The following is a 23970-nucleotide window of genomic DNA, read 5'->3' as shown; positions in this document are numbered from 1 at the left end:
GTCAGGATTTTATCCTAAGAATATAAAGTCAGGTGTTCCCTTTGGGGGAGATATGGACATTTATCCCTGCCACAGTGCCTCCAAAACACTTGACAGTGGCCAGGCATCTTCAATCTTGACCTCATCATCCATTGCCCAGGTGGGCTCTGTATCTAAGTTACGGACATACCAGCAGATAGCGTTAGGTAACTGGTATTTATTGTCTATTTGTGGTGAGTCAAAAAGCCACTGAAAAGCAGAGAAAGATGGAAAACCAAAGGCTGCTCTTGCATAGCTCTGTCCCTGTGAGCAGCAAGCAACAGTCTCCTTTTTCCTGCGGGGCAGCCACCAGGCAGAGTTAGCAGTGTTTAACAAAGAATTCTTTTCTCCCGGCAGTGCAGTCAGGTATTTGAGTTAAATCAGTCTTGAGCAAACAAAAGACAAAGGTGAAATTCTGCTGCCAGTGAAGTCAATGGCAAAGCTCCTTTTGACTTCAGTAGGGCCAGGATTTCACAAAAGAGTTTTAAACAGTCTCAGTTCATCATCTCAATTTTGCCTTAATTACACAGCATCTCAGTCATATGTTCTTTGGTCTTCTATAGAGCTCATCAGGAAAAGCAGGAGACAAGATCTGAATTTCTAGTGAAAGAAACAAGAAGGAAATAAGTCATGTTTTTTGGTAAAGGGGGGATTTTTTCCCAAGGCCTTTTCTATGTGTCATAAAGCAACCCCCAAAAGGGCACAAACCCAGTTCATTGTAGGGTTTTTTCATTTATAGGCCCCACTTCTCTGAGTCCAGACACTGGAAACCTTTACTACCTGGGCAGGAGAGGAGAAGAAACTAGTCCTATGGCAAAGTCCTTCACAAGTTTTCTGTATTTATTCACATTGAGTTGTTCAAACTTAGATCCCGAACAATTTCTGGAGCTGAGAAGTAAATCCCTATAGTTTCCAGGGAGATTCTTCCCGTATTTATGATTCCTTATAATTATTTATTAATGGTATGTCAGTGGTGCCTCTAGACAGAGATAGGGAACTAGAGATTAAGACCCAGATCCATTAAAGGCATTTAGGCACCTAGCTTCCATGGAAATCAATGAAAGTTAGGTGCTTAAATACTTCCGTGGATCCAGGCTAAAGTCTCCTTCCCAGGGTGTTCTTTCTGAGACATTCTCCACAGAGGAGAGAGATTTGCACTTATTTTGATGATGTGCACCATCTGCTGGTCGTAAGGTAAATCTAAAAGGTACCTCTTACAAGAATGTTTGAAAGCCTGCATGTAAACTCATAGACTGTTAGGGGAAGAAGGACACGGCACAGGTCTCCAGACATATAATTTTCTTAGGGGGCTTGCAAAAACATCTGGGATTTGATGTCACAAGGTATTAATCAGAGATCAGGATGAGTCCAAGTTTTGTCGCATTTAGATTATGATGCAATCTCAACTCTTCACAAAGACTTTCATTCCCCACCCTAGTGAAAGAGAAACTGCGCAGCATTCCTATGGAAGAAAACAACACCATCTGGCTGGAATCATTTAAAAAAACCCTACTACTTGACATATATATACATTGCTTTTCATCCCTAGACATCAAGGTTCTTTACAAAACTGGGTTATACTATCTCCATTTTATAGGTGGGGAAACTGAGCTTTAAAGAGGTTAAAATGACACCCCCCAAGGTCACACAGCTTGTCAGTGGCAGAGCAGGGATAAAGCTTAGATCGAGTCACTGGGACATGCTGCCTCTTGGTAGAAGGTAGGTTTATGGTGTTACTTCGTTCAGAACCCAATGTAATTCATAATCATGAAACAGCATCATGGATGGGCATGTGGCCAGTCTACCTACACTAGAGTGTTGTGTCGAAAAAAATCAGCTTTTGTCAACAAAATAGTGCAGGTGTACAGACTTAGCAATGCTGATAGATATAAAGCTGTTCTTTACAAAGCATACCATTTTATAGGCTTGCTAGAATTGTATTAATTTACAAGGATATATTCCATCAGTAAAACTCATTCATTTCTCAAATTTAACATATTTACCCTAAAAAAAAAAAATCCAGGTCTTCACACATCATAAAGAAGCCCAAAGGGACACTTAATTCCATGTTTTTTTCTTCTTTACAGGCCACCTGTCAAATCTGTTTTTGACTCTACTGGAGTTTGCCTGGAAGATCACAACAAAACAGCCTGTAGGCCTAGTCTACACACTCATTGTATACGAGTATAACTATTTCAGCTAGGGATGTGATTTTTTTTAAACTAAAATAGTTATACCAGTATAACCTCTACAGATGTAGTCATACTAGTATGAAAATGCAGTATAGCTTATTCCCCCTTGTGTATGGAAACAGCTATACTGGCAGAAGCACTATACTAAATAAATATACTATTTATAAGCATTTATAACAATATAATTGGATTCACACAGGGGATATGTACTGCTTTAACTATACTAATATAATTAAAAGGGTACAAATTTTGGGAGTAGACAAGGTCTTTAGAAGGACAGGGGCCTGGTCTACATTTAAAAGTTTTGCCAGCGATAGTTATTTTGGTGAGGAGTGTGAAAAAATCACACCCCTAACTGACATAGCTATGCTGGCTAAAGCCCCAGTGTAGGCATAGTTATACTGGCAAAAAAGTCTGTTTGCTGGAATAGTTTATTGTGTTTGGGGAACTGGTATAAGCTAGACCTGCAAAAGAATCTGCTGTACTGGCAAACCCTTCCTAGTGTGTAGACAAGACTAGCTGTCTAGACTCAGATTTCAGTGACACTGGTGCAAATCCCAATGCACTGGAGTCATCAGGTTTACAGCTGAATTAGAATCTGGACCAGGCTCTTTGCTGAGTCCTTTGACATTGTATCTTGGAGGAACAACTAGCACCTTCTGTGAAATAATGTTGAAAATCTCCTAAAAACAACCCCACCTTCCTCTCCTCCCAGTTTAGTAGTGCAGTTAGGGATTTGGAATGTACATAGGTGCCAGCCGCTTGGATTCTTCCCTGCAGTCGCCAGCTGGGTGAGTCGTCCAAGGGGCCAGGCACGGGAGGTGGCCACAGTGTCATGATGCTGTGTTGGCCCAGTGCCACCCGGCAGGGCCCATGCTACGCTGTCACATCAGAACCGCGCGCCCCGTTGCAATGCAGGGATGTTCTGCACGGGTCCCCAAAGGGACTCCCGGGCCAGCACCCAACTTCCAGAAGAGGTGGTGCTTAGCCGGGAGGGGGCTGCATGGAAGAAGGGGCACAGTGAGGAGAAAGGGGTAAGATGGGAAGGACAGACAAGCGGGATCTAGTGGCTGGGGCACCAGGCTCCCCTTATCTCCCCAGGCTGAGCGCACTCAGCAACACACCAGGGCCCCAGTGGCCTAGCAGAGGGGGCGGGGCTGTGCAACATCCGGCCTGCGCCACACCTCGGGAGTTGCGGTGGGAGGAGCCTGCAGGCAGAGAAGTGACGCGAGGCGGCCCCTTTAAGAGGAAGTAGGGCCGGCCCGGCGCGCGCTAAGGAGGGGAAGCCGGCAGGCGGTGGTGGCGGTACCGTGCGCGCGGCTGGAAAGTTACCGGAGCGGGAGGAGAGCGGCACGTGACCTTCCTCCGCCAGGAACAGGTGTGGGGGCGGCCTCTCGGCGGAGGGATAAATGGGGGCGCGGAGGGGAGTAACGGCGGAGCCGGGGAATGGGAGTTGAGGGAGCGGGGTCTCGGCGGAGGGATAATGGGGCTGGGGCAAGTTGGAAGAGGGCTGGGGGGTGCGGAACCTGGAGGGGGGCGGGGTTGGGGGACCCCGAGAGGGGGGGCAGTCTGAGGGGGGGGGGGCATCCGGGCAGTGCTGCTGCCTGGGGGAAGGATTTAAGCCCTTGCTGCTGGCCCAGCCGAGGGGCTCTGTGTGCAAAGCCCCCAAGGGGTCCACGCGGCCTGAGCTGGGGGCGGGGGGGGGAATCCCAGAGCTGCCGGTGTTTGAACTTTGGGTAGCCTCCATCCCCCTCCTTGGGGAGCAGGCGTAGGCCTGGCCCGCCCCACTGTCGGGAAAGGGAAGTGGGGGGGGAGGGGGAGTCGTGTTACTGCCCCGTCTTGGGGCGGGGGGGGGGAGGGCAGATAAGAGCCCGGTGCTCGCAGGTACCCGGGGGCTAAGCCGCAGTCGGGGGCAGAAGAAAACCGAGGCTAAGTGCCACGAAGTTGCCTTCTCCCTGTCTGAGCCAGTGATGGCTACAGGCGTTGAGAGTCAACAACAGTATTGAAAAGGCAGGTCGTGGCTACCCTGAGGACTTCTGTTAGCACAGCGTGTCAGATGTATGAAGATGTGGGATCTCTCACTGCGTCGTAGCTGTGCTGGCAGAAGCCCCTGGTGTAGATGCGGTTATACTGGGGAAAGTGTGGTTTTGCCAGTACAAGTGGTGTCCGTTCTAGGCAGTGTAGGTTTAGTTATACCAGGAAAGCACTCCTAGTGTATGTGATCTTAAAGTGATCATTCCTGCCAACTTAGAGGCAGGTAGTAACAACCTCCAAAGAAAATTCTTGCTGGATGTGGTATGAGATCTCTAGGCTAAAGGGTATGTGCCTTAAAGCTTTGGGGAGGGGAGGAGGTTGTATTAAGAGGGGTCTGAGATCCTCCACCGTCTAGCAAAGATGTATGGGACAAGGCACTCTCTGTTTCCTTTCCCTTAACTAGGGATGAAGGAGGATTCAGGAAACATTTTTGAAAAGCCTTATTCCAGGCTTTGATGTCTTCTTTGCCAAGTTTCAGAGCAAGGGGGATTTTTACTGTAAGATAAAATTCCCCTGACCATCTGTTTTTTTTTATTTGGTTTTTTTTATTATGGACACAGTTGCTACACCCTAACTTTCTTCTTCCGTGTGCATATTTCAGGGTCTATCCCATGTCTCTTTGTTTATGAACCAGTTTCTTGGAATACTGTAGATACCGTATCTTAGTAGATGAATAAAACAGAAAGCAAATCCATCAGCCTACTTGCTTTAAAGGCACACTTTTAAAGTAATAAAAAAAAGGCCATGTCTAAATTCCTGCCAAATTGGCTTGGAATCTGCTTCCTTTGTACTTGGGTGTGGCTCCCATCCCAGCTGGTGATTCTTGGCTTGCACTGAAAAGCTGTGTTCCGATCTAGGCATAATACTAGTAAGCAGATTTGAACAGGAAGCCATTCTATCACACTGTGGAACGTGTGTCTGGATTTGGGGTGCATCTTGGAAATCAGACCATAAGTGATTTACTGGAGGTGTCAGAGTTCCATCCATGCCAGAGCTGGCAATAAAACTCAGGATCCTCACTCGCTGCTTGCACTGTAACTCACCTCAAACTTTTACTCATTTTTAGTGATGTCTGTCATAAACTTGTTCCCTGTCTGGCTTGTGTATGGCTTGTGCTTATCTAATAGTATAGAAATATCTTTTCCAGACACTTTCTTGGCCCCATTTGGCTCCCTGACATTGCTTCCTCCTTCTGACCCTTTGGCATATCACCCAACATTTTGAACAAACATGGAGTACCACACGGAAACCTGTGTTTGCCTGGCTAGCTTCCTTTAAGAAACTTGTGCTGTGCTGATATAGCCATTAGCTGCTTATTTTGTAACTACAGTAAAACTTCTCCATTAATCAGGCCTGAGATTTCTATGGCAACAGTAGACAGGGAAAAAAGTGTATCCTTCTACCACTAACAAGGGGAACAAGAGTCTGCACCTGTAGCCGTCTCTGCAATGAAGTTGTGTACTCCTGAAAATAACCTCAGAAGTTCAAGTTGATTAATTTTCTTGTAAGACAGTGATGCATTTTGTGATACTTGTGCTATAAATACTACTGTAACTGCTAATTAGTGAATACATAACCAGTTTTGTTTGAGGTTTAGGAGATTATTTTAGAAATTCATGATATCCAGCTAATGCTTTCACTAAAGAATGCACCTTAGGCTGGGTGTTTACCTTCAGTTCTCTAGATAACTCTGTCTCCAAGGGACATCTGTGGCTTTTGTTTTCAACTGTGTGTGTCTGAATCTCCATCTGGAAGTGCTGCTGTGCTAAAAAAAAAAAAAAAAAATCACCTTGTTCACGATGGAAATGATGGCGTGCTCTTAGTTGAATTGTTTTATTTCTCTTAATGTGTCTGAGGTGGATTGGTGGCATGTGGGGACTGTGCCTGTTAATCCACTAAAAGAACAAATATAATGGAGACCATAGTTAGTAGAGAGTTGCAGCAGAGGAACAGAGTGGCTCTGTGTTATGCTCAGTGTTTTGGAAATTATGCTGCTACTCTGGGTTCTGAGCCTGTGGACTGGAGATAAGAGGCCTGAGTCTCCACTGCCTTGCACCTTGTGCAGCTACTTATGCCTATGCAAAGTGTGTGTATGGCTGCCTTTTACTGGAATGGTGGTCATTTATACTTACTTTGCAAAGGTATGCATGACTGCACTAAGTGCCTGATTCTCAATTACCTGTTTGTCTACAGTAAGAACTATATCAAATTACTTAAAACGATGCAAATCCACAATGCAGACATGTATCATTAGGATGTGCTATACCCATCTGACAAAGCAGGGTTTATAGTGGTTTACTGAATTAAGCAATAACCGTGTAAGCCCTACTTTGCACAACTGCAAATGTACATTAGGGATTTGCAGTGGTGTAACTACACTGTACCTTGGCAAACTCCCTTGATGTAGACCTGCCCTAAAGTTCTTTTACACCACTCTGGCAGCATAAAGAGGGTTTATAAGTGGGCATAAATGGGGCCCTGAGAATACCTCCTATGCAGAGTGTCTCCCCAGCTGAAGCAGAGTTGGCATAAGGACTAGCCCCTAACAGAGGGAGTGGGGTGGAGTTGGGGCTAGAAAGAGTGTGCTGCACTGTGGCTATTTTTTCCCCATAGGGCAGCAGGGAAGGACAACATAAGCTAGAGCTGCCCCAATGCTGCTCTGACTTAGTCAGGGTTGGGCAAGACCTATATGGCTTTAGAATACATGGAGTGCAAGATTTCTGAAAGACACCCCTGTCCCAAATGCAGGAATAAAACAAGTGGAAATTGGGCCCTACATGTGAGGCAATGAAGAATCAATCACAAAAATGTAGCCACAGAAAGCAGCATGTAATATACTGCAGTCTTGTTCACACTAGGAAACTTCACAAAAAGTTTCCCACTGGTGCTGCTGTTTTGGGGGACTTTTTTCTTGTCCAACTGTGTGATAGAAAATTCTCTGATGTGGACAGCGCTTCACTGCTGCAAAGTCTGAGATCTCCTTAAGGCCTGTTACTTGTCACCAGGCAGATGAAAAAGGCTAATGTTGTGGTTTTCAACCTTTTTTCATTTGCAGATCCCTAAAACATTTTGAATGGAGGTGTGGCCCCTTTGGAAATCTTAGACATAGTCTGTGTACTCACAGGGATCTGTGTACCACAGGTTGAAATACACTGGGCTAATGTATAAGATCACTGCCACGCCTAGTTCTAAAGGGGAAGGAGAAGGACTGGCTTCACAACAATTTTCTGTTATGGAGAAGTGAAACCCTACTGCTCTATCTTCAAAAGTATTGTATTAACACAGGAGAAAGTATGCCATGGAGGGGTGGGACTCAAAGCCAATCTTTCATTCTTAGCCTGGTGTACGCTAAGGAATTTCCTTAGAATTTTAGAAGAATTCTAAATCTAAAGAATACAGAATATTTTCTTATAGAATTTCCCATAACCCTGGTTCCATTCCACTGACATTCACAATGTTTGAACTTGTAGTATAATCTGATTGCCCACATAAACTGGTCTAATCAACACAATGCTTCAGAAATAACATGAGACTTTTACATTGGAGAAGCATCAGCCCAAGTTCATTTTATTATTTATTTATTTATTTATTTATTTATTTATTTTTTAAGAAAAGAAATTAGGATCGATACAATTTTGCTGTTTCCCTAAAATACTGTTTTTCACCAATAGCAAGGACCGTGCAGAGTGATTCCTATCACCAGGAATAAATGGGTTGCTCACAGCATGGATTTTAAAAACTGTTATTTTCTTGCCTCTTAAATCCCTTCAGTCAGGGGCTAACCTAGGCTGAAGGAGAACAAGAGGCATTGTTACTGCACAGAACTATTGAAAAGTGGTGTTGTCATAACTTGAAGAAAAAAAAAATCATTCTTATTTTACAGGAAGCCACCCACCTGCTGCAGCTTGTCCTAGAAATACATGTCTACACAGGGAACCTAGAATAGCTTCTGGAGTCATGATCCAGCTTGTCAGTTTAATTCAGCATCTATGAAGCCAGAAGCCAATCAGCTGTGCTTTCATATGCAGTCATGTCCCAGTTGCTTGCATTACTGTGTGCACACACAGAGAGAGTTATGCCCTCCAAAAGCCTCAACAAGAGACTTTTATGTATATCAAAAGGAAGCAAAGGTCAGTTAATAAAAATCCTCATTTTATGTGGCCCTAAATAAATAACAGTTGCAGTGTGAGCAATCGTAACTTTGTGATTTGAGGGGGAGACTTTCAAAGGTACAAATGGAAGGTCTAACATCTAACTCCTCTTGAAAAATCTTCCCCTCAAGGAAGCAATAGATGCACCTCCTCCTGTGGCACTTAGACCATCCTTGGTCAGCAAATTGAGCACCCTGGAGACTGAAGTACTTTCTCTATCCACCACTAGAGGAGGACAGCCTGCATGGGGGAAGTCCAAGCTTCCTCACGCTGTGGCAAGAGGGTAGTCCAGCCTTCACACCTGACAGTCCAGTCCCTGTCAAGCACTCAGTCCTTAACCTTTCTTCTGAGGGTGCCAATTCGTGATGTGAACCCTGTTGTACTAATAACTGAGCTGAGACCTCACCCAACTCATTTCACGTAGACCACTCAACATACATTAGATTGTAACTGCTTTGATTACTGGCAGCCTGGTCTGGATTCAAGGCAGGAGCAGAGTTGAGTGGCTGTGCTTTCTCATTACCATCCTCTGAACTATTTTTTTCTCCCCCATAGTTAACAATGACTTACTATTTGCTGGGATTCCTGCTGTCCATTCATACTAGATTTAAATGCTGATGATTTGTGTGGGACACAGCGTTTATTCTTCTGATATGGGTTTGCTGAAGCTGTTGCTCTTTGCTACAATCTGCGGCTCGTGTCAGTTACTAGAAGCCCTCCTCCTCCCACTGTAGGTTACTCGGGCAGGTCTGACTCCCCCTCCCCCCTTACCAAAACTAAATAGATTTTAAAAAATAGTTTGAATACATTCTAATTCAGTAGCCTTTCATGCAGAAAGAAAAATACAAATTAAAACTCGGTATGATTTCTTTATGCAATATGGTACTACTTCCTCTTTCTTGTGTTCAGCTGGATCCGTTCTGCATTCTTGTGGCTTAAAGGGATGAAAATGTACTGCCCTTATCCTGGCCAAGGCTCTTCCTTGGAAACCCCAGAACAATCATGCGGCTTGCATCAGTTCTTGCTTTTAGAATTAGTTTGTGCTTAGAAATGTCCAAGATGACATCGCTCAGATTTAAATCACTGTATTCAAATTGCAGAGAGAGGCGGGAGACCAGGATTACTTTCCTTAAACTGATTCTGGACTGATTATGAAAGGGCTATTTGTTTAATCCTTAGGGCTGATTATTCGAGATCTGTGTTGGCTTCATTATATTTGTCATTAATGCCTCTCAGTAACCAGGTTGATTAATGGAAAACCTCGGAAGTTGTCCTGTTGGGCAAAGGCATAAATGCTGTCCTTTGTTAGACTTATGCATCCCTGGTTGGGATCAGCAGAGGTTATACAGGTAGAAATTCTGCTGTCAGTGTTTTCAGTATAACTATCTATTTCAAAAAGCTCTCCAAAACTTTTTTTTTAATGTACCTAATGCCCTTTTGCCCTCCAGAGCAGATATTTTGGATGCGTCTCCAGCAAGACAGAAGAGCAAACTGAAAGCAATAATGTTTGGGAAGATACAAGGCTAACAGGGAGAACCTCCTTAGCTTTTACATGCATTAGCAAAGTGTCTGTTAAGTGTACTGTTAATATCTTGATGCTGCCTTGGAAAGGAAAAGAATGGTTTGTGTTGTCTTAAAGATTACTGCCAATATAATATTAGGATGATTTTTATAAAAATAATTTGGAAATGCCATATGAATTTTTTACTAAAATAGAAACAAAAGCAGCCTGAAATCCATAGCTGTAAATCTATAGACAGTTATGGAATTTATTCAGAGGAGTTAGAGCAGTTTTATAGGAAAATGTTGGAGATCTCCGGTTAAACATAGGTGAAACCCTGCCAGTCAGGAAATTAATGTAGGCAGACATTTTCAACGAGACTTATGAATGGTCAGACTTTGCACTTTCTGTATTCTTTCTGCCTGGCATTTGTGACACTCCCCCGGATCTGGTATGCTCTTCATTTTGTCAATGTTTCTTATTGTGTTTTTCTTTCAGTGCTGTCCTTATGGTTATGCTAATTTTACATGTGTGTACTTTTTATTTTATTTTAAACCCATTCTAAAGAGCAGTTTAGGGACTTCCTCTCTGCTCAGCATACTCATACAGTGGAGAAGTGAGACACAGATATTTTATTCTTTGAGCAGACTATCACAGAAACCATAGTCTTGGTGCAGAAAGTGGTAACCAGGTTAAATTTTTTAAAATGGTGTGTGCATGTGCGCTCAGCACTTCTGGAAAATCAAGCCCAAGCTGTATCAAAGTGGACATCCAGAGTCCCTGGCCACTCTTGGAAATGTTGGCCTTGGTGTCTGCTTTGGCATCTGACTAAAATAGACAGTGACCATTTTAAGCTTCCACTCATTCTAACTTTAAAAGATTTGAAAATTTCTCTCCTTCTACCAATTATTATTGTCTACCCTGAAATGTCTTTTTTCTCCCATCCACCATGACAGTTTGAAATTGCCATGACACACTTGTGTGTATTTTTGCTCATTCACTACCATAATCAGTACAGCTTTGCAAACAGTGTTTTGACTTCCTTCCGCCTTAGTCCCTCCGGAAGAGCCGTGAAAAATCTGGTCTTGGTTTGCCTGGGTGGCTAGTTTACCACAATCATAAACTGCTGTAGCATGATCAAAAGCATATAACCGAGCCCTTGTGTGGGTCTTGTATAAATGTTAAAATAAATCTACTAAACTATTGTTTCTTAGTACAGTAAGTAGCTTCTGGGAAAGGAAATGTGTACTGTAAATGTATTATTCACCAGGAATTACTTGCAGGGTTTTCACGTGAGTAAGGCAGCAGGATGTGAGCTGCCTAAGTTGTCAGGTCACTTAGCAAGGAAGTGGGTGCACATGTTTCTGACCCTTCCCTCTCTGCAACCCGCAATCTAGCTCTCGCTACGGAGATCACATGAAATACTTCTTTCAAATGAAGTTACTTTAAACTTTGGAAACGCTGGTATGAAGCTGTACAACAGGCATAACAAACTATCACAGGCAGTATAATCTGAGGAGCCAGAAACTGCAGGTAGGAGGAACTTGCTGGTTTTAATTTGTTGATTGCATTTATTCTGGCACTTGTTAAAACCCTAAAGCAAGTCCTGTGTGGGGATGGTGTGAGCATTGGAAGATGGCCCTCTGGACAGGCCCTGCATGTCCCTCTGGACAGGTTTTAAGGAACTGAAGGAAACAAAGAATCTACGTAGAGAAGTCGTCTCTGTATAGGCATAGTATTCCTGAAAGAGGATTGTGGGGGAGAGGGAATAACTTCCTGGGTTTCCTTAGTGGAGGGGAGAGGTTGGCCAGAGAGACCCCATTTCCTTTTAAAGTGGAAGAGGCACTTTCTGCAGTGTAGTGTGTGTGTTCAGATGTGGGATGAATGTTTTCTATTGACAAGTCACGGTGACAGTCCATGGTCAACAGAATATGGTGACTCTTCACCGCACAAATACACAGTTGCTCAGCTCGGAGAAATGACAAGGAACGAAGTAATGGAAAGCTTGTGAAATATGCTTCACGTCTACTCTCTGTTGGAATTTTAGAATAAAGCAGTACTGAAAGTTCTCCTGTCATACCAATATTACCCCCATGTCACTCCACTAATGTAAATGACGTGACTCCTGACTTCCACTTGCATCAGTGAGAAGAGAATTGGACCTAACGTTTTTAACAAGTGCTTTTCCTCATCTGTATGGCATCGAGTCTTTTCAGTCTCTGCCCCCATCTCCCCTTTCCCAATAAATATCTGCCTCTGAGAAAATAGAAGACATACAGATTCTGTGGCTGACCAAAGCAGCATCTGACATTGGTTGAAGATTATGTAATAGTTATCACAGTTTTGAGGAGATTCATTTTCTCGCATCATTCATTGTGCATTTGTTTGAGTTTGCTTTATAACAACAACCCACCATCAGTATGGAGTTAATCTCATACCCCTGAGTACGCTGGCAGCACTATTTCTCCAGAGAGAGAAGTTAGAGCTTTGTTTTGCCACTGCACTCTGTCCTCCATGGTGCAGGAAGTTGCTGTGTTGCTAACATGCTCTTGTGAGACTATGGGGATGATCCTACTTGATAGCCAGTGGTGGGGGCGTCTGAGTGGCAGTAATCTTTGGATGAAAAAGATGCTGAGGAGAAAAGCAACACTGACTGCAAACTATACTTTCTGATACTTGTCAATCATACATTGAGCTGAATTGCAAGTCATTCTAGCACAAACCCTAACTCCTCGTGATCTTTTCTTTCTGTTCTGTTCTGTTCTGGGTTTTATTGCTGTTTGAGCTGTGGCTTGTGCGGGGAGGGAGAAAAAGCTTATGATGACCATTTTACATCATCTTTCAACTCATGTCAGGTGGTGCCTTGGTCAGCCACAGAACTTGTATGTTTTACATTTTCCCAGAGCCTGATATTGCCCATAGCTGCATTTCTCTCAACTAAGTTACGCATCAAAACTATAGTTGAATGCGTTACATTCTGTTGTACTTTAGCTGAAGTTTTCAATTTTCTAATATCTTAAAGTCTTAAAACTGCTGCTAACTTTACGTCATATGCAACTGATCACAGCAACAAGTTTGTCATGAAGTCATACAAATCATGTGCAATAGGAAGAGGAAACTTTGTGTAAAGAAAATTGCAGTGCTAATATTCAACATGCTTGAATGCTGTTCACCCTGATCCTATGGTAGCCTTAGAAATTATAGGCCCAGATCCCTAGCTGGTGTAAATTGGCATAACAGGTCAATGGAGCTATGCTGATTTACACCAGCTGAAGATCTGGGCATTGATAAGTATGCTAATGCTTCCACAGTGAAGGAGGCATTTCTTCAAATGCTGGATACAGAAAAAGTGAGAGTTAAAACTTGGGTTATATATAACAATATAAGCCAGGCACACAGATCTCTCAAGAGATTGGAGGAGACCAAACCTTACTCTTCAGTCACTTGCCATAAATCTAGACCAGGTTAGATTTGAACAAATGTCATTGCCACCTCTTGATTATTTGGCTTTCTTGATCCCTTTCCATTGGACATGGCTGCATCACAAGCCACCTTCACACTTGATCACCTTGGCAGTTGCAGCAGGAAAGCCAAGGATTGCATGGGCCATAGAGGCTGACCATCACTTTAAGGCCTTAACTCCAGAGGTCAGAGCTGAGGCACAGGGAAGTTTGTCCAGCTTCCAGCCATACTGAGGTTTGCTTAGAGAGCTTCAGTCTCCAGGAAGGTGACTCCTGAAATTTTCACAAGCGTTACATCCCCTTTAAAACCAAAACCAACAAAAACCAAAACCCGAAACATACAAGGACTTTGTTACCCAAGTAATGCTGCCTATTAAAAATATATATAGTTTGGTATTTTTGCTAACTAGTTCTTCTGCTGTGAAAACTCCCCCTCTGTAGGTCTGGGTTGGCTTTTATAAATCATGCTGTGACAATTTCTCTTGGAAAATTCCTAGTGTCAACTCCACTGGCCTAGTGTGGGTAGGCATTGTGAGTGCTTCTCCATAAGGTTTTGATAGTGCATTTCAATACTTGCCTGCCATGCTCCCTCTGTACTGGTAATGAGCAGAGACTATAACTGAAGCCTTTGTGGCCAGCCCAAACCTTCTTATGGGAGGTAAATAAAAAGGCCCGTTACTCATAATACGAGCATAAATGAGTGACTCGACTGAAGTCAATGGTGTGACAGTGATGTAAAGACAAAGTAAAAGAACTGGAACAGTCAAAGGTCTCCTCTTTCCTATATTTGACTGGAGCCCGGACCCAAAGGGTCTGTGGCTGATACTCGTGCAGTACTACAGCATTCCTTTGAGACGCCAAAATGAGGAAACAGTGCATGCAACTATTTCTCTGGAGCTGATTTCCTGCTGGAAGTGGCTGCAGACCATGAACCTGCCCTCCACATTGTTATACGGTTTTTTTGCCTTTGTTTTGGCTATGTTACAGAAGAATTCTATGGGTGCAGTAGAGCATCTAAGCTGGATGTGCACAGCCCCTTGTGTTTCCACTTCATAGAAGAAATGAAGTGTTTTGTTGCAGGATGTGGTGAGGGTATGACTCGGCTCTTGCTAACCATAGCTGCTGTCTCTGCGTTTTGCTGTCTGTGTCCCCTCTTTTACTACTTCCAGAAAAAAATTTCTGTGTGATTAATGCATTTTAAGATTTTTTTTTTCTCAACATCCTTGGCCCTTCACTGTTGGTCTTAAACTAGTCAAGCAAACATCAGTACCTTCAGGGGCTCATGCAAATACCTCTCAGTATTGGTTTGTGCAGGGCACCCATTCCCCCAGGCAAAACTTGGTCAAAACTGCAGAGCTTCACTTGGTTTCATCTCGTACTGGGACAGGTTCACTTGATCATGAGTGAATCTCGCCATGAATCTGGTTGGAATTTTGAGGAGGTACCAACTAAAAAATGGGAGGGGGTGGGTGTTGCACCCTGCCCCTTCATCTCTCATTGGAATGACTGTGAGCATTTGGCATGTCTCTATGACTGAACATCATGGATGTTGCATTGCTGGCAGTATGGATTGTTAGCCATGGGATTCTCACATATTTTTGTAGAGTGGAACACATTTTAATAGTGTCTCAGGGCCATTTATCCCATTGCATAATCATGTAAGTCTCTGGCAATGATGGCTATTCTTACACGGGAAAGTATCATTAGGAAAGTGTTTGATGTGGTCTTTGTTCTCCTTAATGCAGTCTCCTCAGATGACTGATATCTCCAAGGACCACAGTTTGGGAACACTTCTGGAACTGTGCAATGCTTCTGTTGCAGGCTGACAGCATGGCCTGTCTTTGTTGAGCTGGTCAGCACCTTCCACGTTACAACACCAAAAATCATGTGGCTGTTTCACAACAGGAATCCTGTCGTTCAGGGTCAGATTCTGATACCCTGGTTCACATAGAGTAGTAGTCCCAGTGACTTTAATGAGACTGCTTCTGGGGAAAGTTACTCACTGGTGTCTTTAAGGGTGTTAGAATCTAGCCTTTGTTGAAGATCCAGCCTGAAACCAATCCCCTCCTTATAAGTCCAGGACACAGCTGTTGTGGCTGATATTTTGCTCATATCTGCTTAAGAGCAGAATAATGCGGTGCCAGTTTCTGAATACTTTCATAAAACAATGTACCATGGTGGTAGATACTTGGTGTCTTGCACCCTTCAAATAACAGTAATAATCTGCTTCTTCAACCACAGTAACTTGGCAGACGGGATATAAACCTTCCATCACTTAATGTTTTGTATATCAGTAATTGAAGAGCTGGATCTGCAACACTTTCCCTAATGTAACACAGGCTGAATGAGGAACCTCTTTGAAAACTTGACCCTCACTCTTCTAACTTTTACACTTTCTTTAAAGAAGCCCAGTCCTACAGGAAAGGGTAGGAGAAATTAGGGATATTTTGGTTTTCGTTCCAGTTCTGTGATTTTGTGGTGAATGTCCAAATCTTCCCACTAAGGAATTTGAACAGATTCATTCCTTTTTCTGAACAAGGCTTCTTGTTGAAAAAACTGCCCATCTAACTATTGTAAATTTTCTGTGTTGCAGATCAGAAGGTACTTGGGCAACCAGAGGAGCTCAGAAGTATTTCTGTGACGATCAGAGGCCATCACGACCCTGCCATTGGAAACTGTCCAGTAGCTGTGTGTCTCTAGCTGTAGTCATTGAAGACTTGGAAAAGAGAGGAGAAAAAGAAGAAAAATGTCCAACCCTTTAAAGCAAGTGTTCATTAAGGACAAAACCTTCCGGCCCAAACGCAAGTTTGAGCCTGGGACTCAGCGGTTTGAGCTGCACAAAAGGGCTCAAGCCTCTCTCAATGCAGGGCTGGATTTGAAGCTGGCAGTCCAGCTGCCGTCTGGAGAGGAACAGAATGACTGGGTGGCGGTGCACGTTGTGGACTTCTTCAACCGCATCAATCTGATCTACGGCACCATCAGTGATTATTGCACAGAACAGTCCTGTCCGATCATGTCTGGGGGACCCAAGTACGAGTACAGGTGGCAGGATGAGCATACGTACCGGAAACCCACTGCCCTGTCTGCTCCCAAGTACATGAACCTCTTGATGGACTGGATTGAAATGCAGATCAACAATGAGGACATCTTTCCCACCAATGTTGGTGAGTTCAGTTCTGATTTGTGGGGCAATTAATTAGACTGATACAAGATAAATTAGATTTAAATGAAAGCAATTTACATCACCAAATGGAAAGTGGGAGCTTGTATTTTTGTTACTAAAGGTTCTTGGTTTGCTCCCCCAAGATCAACTTCTGTGTGTGTGTGATTGTGGTTTGTTGCTCTTGGAAAATCTTACTCATTCTGCCAAAGTATTTTTAGGACTGTCAGGTTGAGATAACAGAACTTAAAATTACATCCATTCTATCTGAGACCTGATTGAGAAGATGGAGGTGCTGGTTGCCAGAGGAAAGCACCTTGCAAAATTGCCGAAGTTATGGCTGTCCCGTCTAGTGGAGGAGTTTGTCCGAGACTTGCAGAAAGGTTTTGTAATCTTGGGCTGTGTGGACCCCTAAGTGCTGTCTTGGATTCCTTAATAGTTTTAACTTCTCTTCCCTCCTCCTTCCCCCCCACCTATGATTAACTAGAAGGTTGTTACCTTCCCCTCTCATGTAGACTGCTGCCCATATCAAGGTTTGCCTCCTGGGCTTCAGGACCATTCAGAAGCCCAGCATGGAATGTGTTGGCCCATCAGCTTAGTGGAGCAGGTTAGAATGAGCGCATCAAGTCCATGCTCTGCGAACTGCACTTGCTTCTGGCTTGCAATTCAAGGTGTTGATTCCAGTTCATACCTGGCCTGGGACTTGGTTACCTGAGGGATTCTTCTTTCTCCTTATGGACCATTGCAACAGCTCAGATGTTTTTGACAACAGACCCAAGCCTTTGGGATTGGTCATGCAGGGTGTTTTCAGCTGAGGGCTCCAAGCAGTGATGCTTCTTACATCCTAGAGCAGTCCATCAAGTGCCTGCATTTACTGATTCCATATCATGGTGCAAGATGCATCTTCTTGGCTGAACACTTCTTTGCCTGTAGACCTAAAGCTGTGTGGATGGTTCGGTGATTCAGGAGCTGAGGTTATTTGTGACCAGAACCATGTGCGTGTCTTATTTTATTTCCAGATCTGACATCTTTTAACCTCCTAGAGTTTAAAAACGAAGGCTAGAGAGCCTGATTCTGGAACATCTTTTTCATTCAGGGGTGGGGGGCAGATTACATCATCGAAGGAGTTTTCTGTCTTGTTTAGAGTTTTCTAGCTTTGCTTATAATACCAGATTCACTTGGGAGCGGGAGGGAAGGGTATTTAACAACTACCCTTTCCCGCCTCCTTTTATGTGCAGAAGCAATATATGTAGACTTTGAACTTGAGTCCTTTTTTGTAATTACTAGACATATCAGCTGATCAAATTCCACTGTACTGCAGATTGCAAGTACAGCAGTTAGAATGAAAAACACAAACAAAATGTAGAACATGAAAAGGTGCCTACAAATGACGCAATAACATAGAAAATACTAACTTTGGAAAAACTGATCCAAAATTTAGAGAGGCGGGAACACAGTCAGTGAATTACTCCAGAGAAAACTGTTCTTGCATCACTTCAGTACACACTGGACTATTTCTTTTTGTGCTTCAGGAAGACTGCATGGCACTGTGGTCCTGGGGAAAGTGCATTTCAGTTGGTGGCTTCAGTAAATCGTGGTGCTTGTATGTCTTCTTGCAGGTACTCCATTCCCCAAGAACTTCCTTCAGGTGGTGAAGAAGATTCTGTCCAGGCTCTTCCGGGTCTTTGTTCACGTCTACATCCACCACTTTGACAGGATCACCCATATGGGGTCAGAGGCCCACGTGAACACCTGCTACAAGCACTTTTACTATTTTGTGAAAGAGTTCAGTCTAATAGACACCAAGGAGTTAGAACCTCTGGTGAGTGAAGTTGGCTGGATTATAGCTATGAATGGCAGAGTCAGGAGGTGGCCACAGACTGGTGTATCTCAAACAGAGCTCTGGGATCTTGACTCCATCCCTGACCATGAAATTGCAGGGCCAAACATTGGGCTCAGTTTGAGAGATGATTCTGGGCTCGAAGAGGGTGACTGAAACCTTGTCAAATCTATTCCATTCCCCCTCCCTATACAGCCCCCGAACCTGTTCTTATCCTCCCCTCTTCTATACTGGCTCAGATCTCATGGTACCCCATGCAGCTCAGGAGGGCCATTGCACCCAGGGAGAGGGAAGCTGCTATGTTTGTAGACCCTGCCTGGCAGCCTCCTTGTGCTTCAGGCTGCTGCTTGTCTGTTCCCTGTCGTCCAATCAATGGCGAGTCACATGTCTCTGCTGTTCCTCACCCCAGGTGCTGCACGCTACAATGAGCTGTGCACACCTGCTAGCAAAGTTTCAGCTAAATTCCAAGGATCTACCTTGATGCCTTATCACTGTGTAGCCAACACCTTGTTGCACCTGACATAGAAGGGCAGTGTGGTACAGTGAATAGGGGGCTGGTCACGGAGTCAAGAGCCCTTGGTCCCATTCCCAGTTGTCCGTTACTAACTGGATGAGGTGGGGGGTGCGTGTGTGTGCATGCTAAATCACCTCCTCTGCCACCTCCCTGTTCTTTATTTCCCCTTCTGTAAAATGAGCACAGTGATGGCCCACCGACTTCATGAAGAGCATGGAGGGTGCAAAGTGCCATGGAAGTGCGGGGGGTTGTATTAGTCTGGAATGGTGGGTGCTGGTTATTCTATAGCTGTATTCAGCTAGACAGATTTACACCTTGTGGGGCAGCTGGTGAGATCTCCTGCCTGTCGGTGAATAGGAATGTAGGGGCAGAGGTTAAAGGTGGCACTGAATTTCTACCCCATGTGAGTGTTCAAACTGGAACACTTCTTTTTATTAAATTAATGACGCTGTAGAAACAACATTCCCAACCGTAGCTCTTTCCTACTGAAACGTCTCTTGCCTGGGGATTGGGATGGTACTTCTTACCACTTACTTCCCTGTCTTGTGTGTGTCCTTTGATAGAAGGAAATGACCTCCCGGATGTGCCACTGAACTCTGCATCTTCCTGCCCTCACCCAGGCCATGCCTCCTCAGAACTGCTGGATCCCATCACTGCAATGAAGATGCAGTCCAAGGGGAAATCAGAGACATTTCATGAAAAAAAGATATATATTTTTATTGAGCTTTCAACTTAAAACTGAGAATGCAGAAATATTTTTTTAAAGCTGCCTTAGATAACTCGTTTTTATGGTAATTTCTGTAATTGTTTGCCACTAGATGGAAATCTATCATTCTTAGTCAGTATTTTTTAGAGGGGGAATGAAAGCATTATGACCAAAATCACGTGGTGTTTCGTCTCACTGGCCATCTTGTTGGATGGCACTAACTGAGCCTAGTCAGACCATAGACTTAATTGCTTCAAGTGTTTTTTAAGATGGACTTGCTTTCAACATAGCTAGGTGTCGAGTCGATCTTGAGACCATAGTGCTGCATTGCACTGGCTGTACTGTACACGCAATGTCCAGGTGTGCAGGGGAGCAAAGCTCACCTGAATCCTGAAGGTAGGGTAGGAAGTGGTTTGTTAGTCCCTCGTAGGGGGACGCATCAGATTCTGCAGCTCTTCCACTAGCTGAGAATTAACTATGACTTAAATGCGCATATAGATTTGGCTCCTGGCACGCTTCTCCAGCCCTTGTAGCTAGGTGCCTTTCACCCCAAGATTAGGCCTTTCTCTCTGAAAATGTCTTCTGTTCCTTTCTATGATTTCATAGCTGGACCATGACTTTCACTGCTTGGGGAAGTCAATGCTGATCTCACTCTGCTTGTCTTTTGGGTCATGGCCCACTGATGCCTCTCCTAGCTCTGAAATAGGAGAATACTAAGATTTCCACTTTTCAAAGCATGTTGTGTTGAGGGCAGAGATCAGTGGCGTACCGAGGGTCTCTGGCGCCCGGGGGCCAAGCCTACATTTGCGCTCACCCGTCTCATGCCGCCTCCCCCCCTCCCGCGCAGGCCAGGAGGGGTCCCGGCACTGTCCCCCAACTGTCCCGGGGAGTGGGGTCTGTACCTGCAGGGGGGGTGTGAGGCACGGGGGAGGGTGCAAATATAGGCTTGGCTCCACCGCCCTCCTCCTCCCCGCATTTACCTGCCATGTGCGCCCGCCTCCCCCATAGCCTGGTGCCGGCTTGGATGGGACGGCCTCACTTCCCCCCCTAGGCCTGTGGAGGGGGGCTGGGCTGGCCCTTCATGACAAGGGGGGCTGAGGTGCCCCCCTCAGTCTCCTGTGCCCCCCACCTGTTGCGAAGAGCCGGCCTGGCATGCCTCCCCGCACTTACCCACTGCTCCAGCCCCACAGCCCAGCGCCAGCTCAGATGGGGCGACCTCACCCCTCCAGCCTGGGAGGGGGGCGTGCCGGGTCGGCCCTTCATAATGGGCGGGGGGTGAAGGAGGCTGAGAGGCGACTGCTTCCATTTCCGCTCCTGCACCCCCCGCCGTGTCGTGAAGGGCCTGCCCGGACCCACCGCCAGGCCAGGGGGTGAGGCTGCCCCACCCGAGCCAGGGCTGGGCTGCAGGGCTGGAGGCAGCAGCGGGTAAGTGTGGTCTGGGATGGCCCTTCACAGAAGGTGGGGGGGCGCAGGAGGCTCTGCACCCCTCAGAGCCGCCTGCGCCCCCCGCCTCCTGCACATGGTGAAGGACTGGCCTGGCACCCCCTGCAGGCCGGAGCCCATAGGCCTGGGCCCCCTGTACTCCCCTCGGTAAGCCATTGGCAGAGATGCTATATTAGGGTGCTCTCTGTGCTGGGGCACTAGTATAGCTGTCTCTCCACCTAGCTGTAAGTTCTGGTCTGTGGGGGAGGGAGTTAAAATACTTCTGCTTCTCCTGCTGAAAGGAGATATGGGCCCGCAGAGGTGTGGGGGTGGGGAAGGTTGCTGGGGCTTTTCCAGCATTTAGCCTGTCCAAGGGCTGCTTGGGCAACTTTCTTGGAGCCCAAAGTCTAGATCTAATCTGAATAAACTGAAGCAAATTGAGGTCATCCTTTCCTGTCATGAGGCCTCCAGGTCCCCGAGTGCAATCCTCCATCTCGATCCAAGCAGCAGACTGCCATAGTCGGGTGGGAGCGTTGCATGCTGGGTAAGCCTCACCTTGGATGAGTGACTGCGTTTGGCCCATGGACTGCAAATTGCTCCTGTGCACTGCACAACTGGACAGGTGTGTCTCCTCTCTGCAGTGGAATTCCTCTGTCAGTTTCAGCTTCAGAATCGAAGGGAAACCAAGTTCAGCCATTCCAAATCACTTGTTTGTTCACCCCCACAGCCCCCAATCCAATCTTAGTGTTGGTGAGGTGGTGGGATCTCTGCACGGTTGCACTGTCTTGGCCTCCATTTACTGGCCCTGGCTTGATACTCTCTCTCTTTAACTACTGTAAGTGTCCTGTGCCCTTTGCCTTCTCTTCCTCAACACCATTTCCCATTCCTTTTCTTCCTGCCCATCTACCTTAACAGACAAAGTCCACTGGGCTGAGGACTGCCTGGGTGAGTTTAACTTTGGCATGTAACTTCCTAGTGCAGAGACTTTAGACCAATTTCTCTGTGTGATAAAGGAGGGACTGCCTTGGATTTGGGATGAAGGTGGGGTGGTGGGCACTGTAGTAAAATAAATCAATCTTCTCTGTGAACAGTAACCAGGTTGATACCACTAGCCACTTTCCTCTAAGGAAACTGTCCTGTGTTCTGAGTCTTTGTACTTCGGTGAGTCACTTCTCCTACTATGAGGTGGACACTGTTTTTACACATACCACTATCCTTTGAAATAGACGCAATAAATTATGTTGTATTTCTGTGTTGCGCACTGATTGCTAATAATGTCTCACTGTTAGACGTTCTTTCTAACGACCACATGCTGCCAAAACCAAGGTTTTGTATCAGGAAATAACTTTAAAACGTCACCACAGTGAGCAGAGTGTAGGTGAGTGGAAGGGCTGCCAATTCCCATGGCAGTTAAAACGTCACCACACTTCAGCAGTGTGGCCCTGCAGCAGTCAAAGGAAAGAGAGTCAGTAGAACTTGGACTGGCCCTGGGACTGGACCTAGCACATTCACCCTCCCACGCCCAGCTTCAGGTACTGGGGGCTTGGCTTTTCAGTGCTGCTGATGACTCACAACCTCAGTCAATAGGAGCTGAGACAAATCAGGGATTTGATCCCACGAGGGTCTGAGCACCTTCATCAGCGTCTGTGGCAGCTGGACATGGAGGAGACCTCTTCCAATATTCAGTCTATTGGTGAGAGGGTCTCCGAGAGCTATGCACTATAGGCTAGAGGAAAAGGGCTTCCTTTGTCACGGGGATATAACCGAATGCTTGTCTGAGACTAAGGCAACCTACCTGCTGGAAATAGAAATTTGGTTGTAAATAGGGGTTGCCTCGCTCGTGCCTGGGGGAAAATGGCACAGAGATGCTCTTAAAACTGAACTGGGTGTTCTGCTGTAGTGCGCAAGTGAAGTCTCTACACCACATTCTACGGGCGTCACTCTAGTCTAAGGCATGTGTGAAAAGGTCTCAAACTGTGGACTGTCCTGTGCGGAAGGCATGGATCTCTGGGCAGCTGGTGCCTGCGTGTTTCCTCTAGAGGGTGCTGCTTTCCTGCAGTGTAATAGATGAGATCTAGCTCCAGGGTGGGACCTACCTCGCTGCCTGCATGCAATTCTGCTCGCACTTCACAATCCAGCCAAGAGCTACTGCAGAGAACGGCGTCTTTCTCCTTAATTCTGATCTGACTGAAGCATCTGGTGCTGGCCACTCAGAGATGGGATCCTGGACTAGATGAACCACATCTGATCCTGGGCTCCTAACTCAGTTGGGGCCTGATCCTGCAAAATGCTGGGCACCCTCAACTCCCCCTGGATTTCAGTGAGACTTGCTGGTGCTGAGCACATGGCCCAGTCTTACCCTCACTCAATCATTCCTCTCCAGCCACCCTTCTTACTGAAGAACCTTCCTGTGTTTCACACTGACTTTACCCTAGTAGAAGCCCAGGAACCTAACAATCTACAAGAGCTAATTACATGGACCACGTCAGCCTCGTTAGCCCCTGAAAGGTAGGCAAACCCCATGCAGAACTTTAAATCCCATGTGTAGCCTTCCCTGTCTTGGTGCCTGATCAGGCTTGCACTCTCCTGTCATTTATTCTGTGTTAGTACAGTGTCTAGCACAATAGATCTGCTCTAGGAATTAGACTGGGGCAGTTCTCTGGCTTGTGTTATACAGGAGGTCAGACGTGATATCAATGGTCCCTTTTGGCCTTGGAATCTATGAATGGGAATGCTACTGTGATCTAGACCAGCATGATACGGTATCCAGTTGGGAGGCTGCCCAAACAAGGTGTGGCTCCACAAAGTTGCAGGATCAGGGCCTCTAAATGCAGTTTTAGATAGCCCCCCTTCATCTCTGCTCCACAGCATGTGGCAGTCCCGTGGCTGTTACACAGGTCACTTGATGCTCCAGCTCGCCAAATTTCAACTCCTCTGCCAGGGACCAGTAAGCGCCGCAGGCTCATGGTTT

General features: G+C 45.6%; 1 protein-coding gene across 1 annotated transcript; it reads left to right on the top strand.

Moving 5' to 3' along the window:
* The first annotated feature begins 3441 nt into the window (after positions 1 to 3441).
* MOB3A (MOB kinase activator 3A) lies at positions 3442 to 22249 on the top strand. The gene is made up of 4 exons (XM_067557717.1): positions 3442 to 3588; positions 15951 to 16521; positions 18137 to 18339; positions 19435 to 22249. The coding sequence occupies exons 2-4, from the start codon at positions 16104 to 16106 to the stop codon at positions 19462 to 19464; spliced, it is 651 nt and encodes a 216-aa protein (XP_067413818.1). The 5' UTR covers positions 3442 to 3588; positions 15951 to 16103; the 3' UTR covers positions 19465 to 22249.
* The last annotated feature ends 1721 nt before the right edge of the window (positions 22250 to 23970 follow it).

The sequence above is a fragment of the Emydura macquarii genome, unplaced genomic scaffold (assembly GCF_026122565.2).
Source record: "Emydura macquarii macquarii isolate MOO-44397 ecotype Brisbane River unplaced genomic scaffold, CSIRO-AGI_Emac_v2 contig_306, whole genome shotgun sequence".
NCBI lineage: Eukaryota > Metazoa > Chordata > Testudines > Chelidae > Emydura > Emydura macquarii.
Note: the sequence above shows the minus strand (reverse complement) of the source record. Positions and strands in the feature narration are given on the sequence as shown.

Coding starts and splice junctions, on each gene's coding strand:
- MOB3A (XM_067557717.1), top strand. CDS start 16,104: ATGTCCAACCCTTTAAAGCAAGTGTTCATTAAGGACAAAACCTTCCGG. Junction 16,522..18,136: donor CATCTTTCCCACCAATGTTG/GTGAGTTCAGTT, acceptor GTCTTCTTGCAG/GTACTCCATTCCCCAAGAAC. Junction 18,340..19,434: donor CCAAGGAGTTAGAACCTCTG/GTGAGTGAAGTT, acceptor GTCCTTTGATAG/AAGGAAATGACCTCCCGGAT.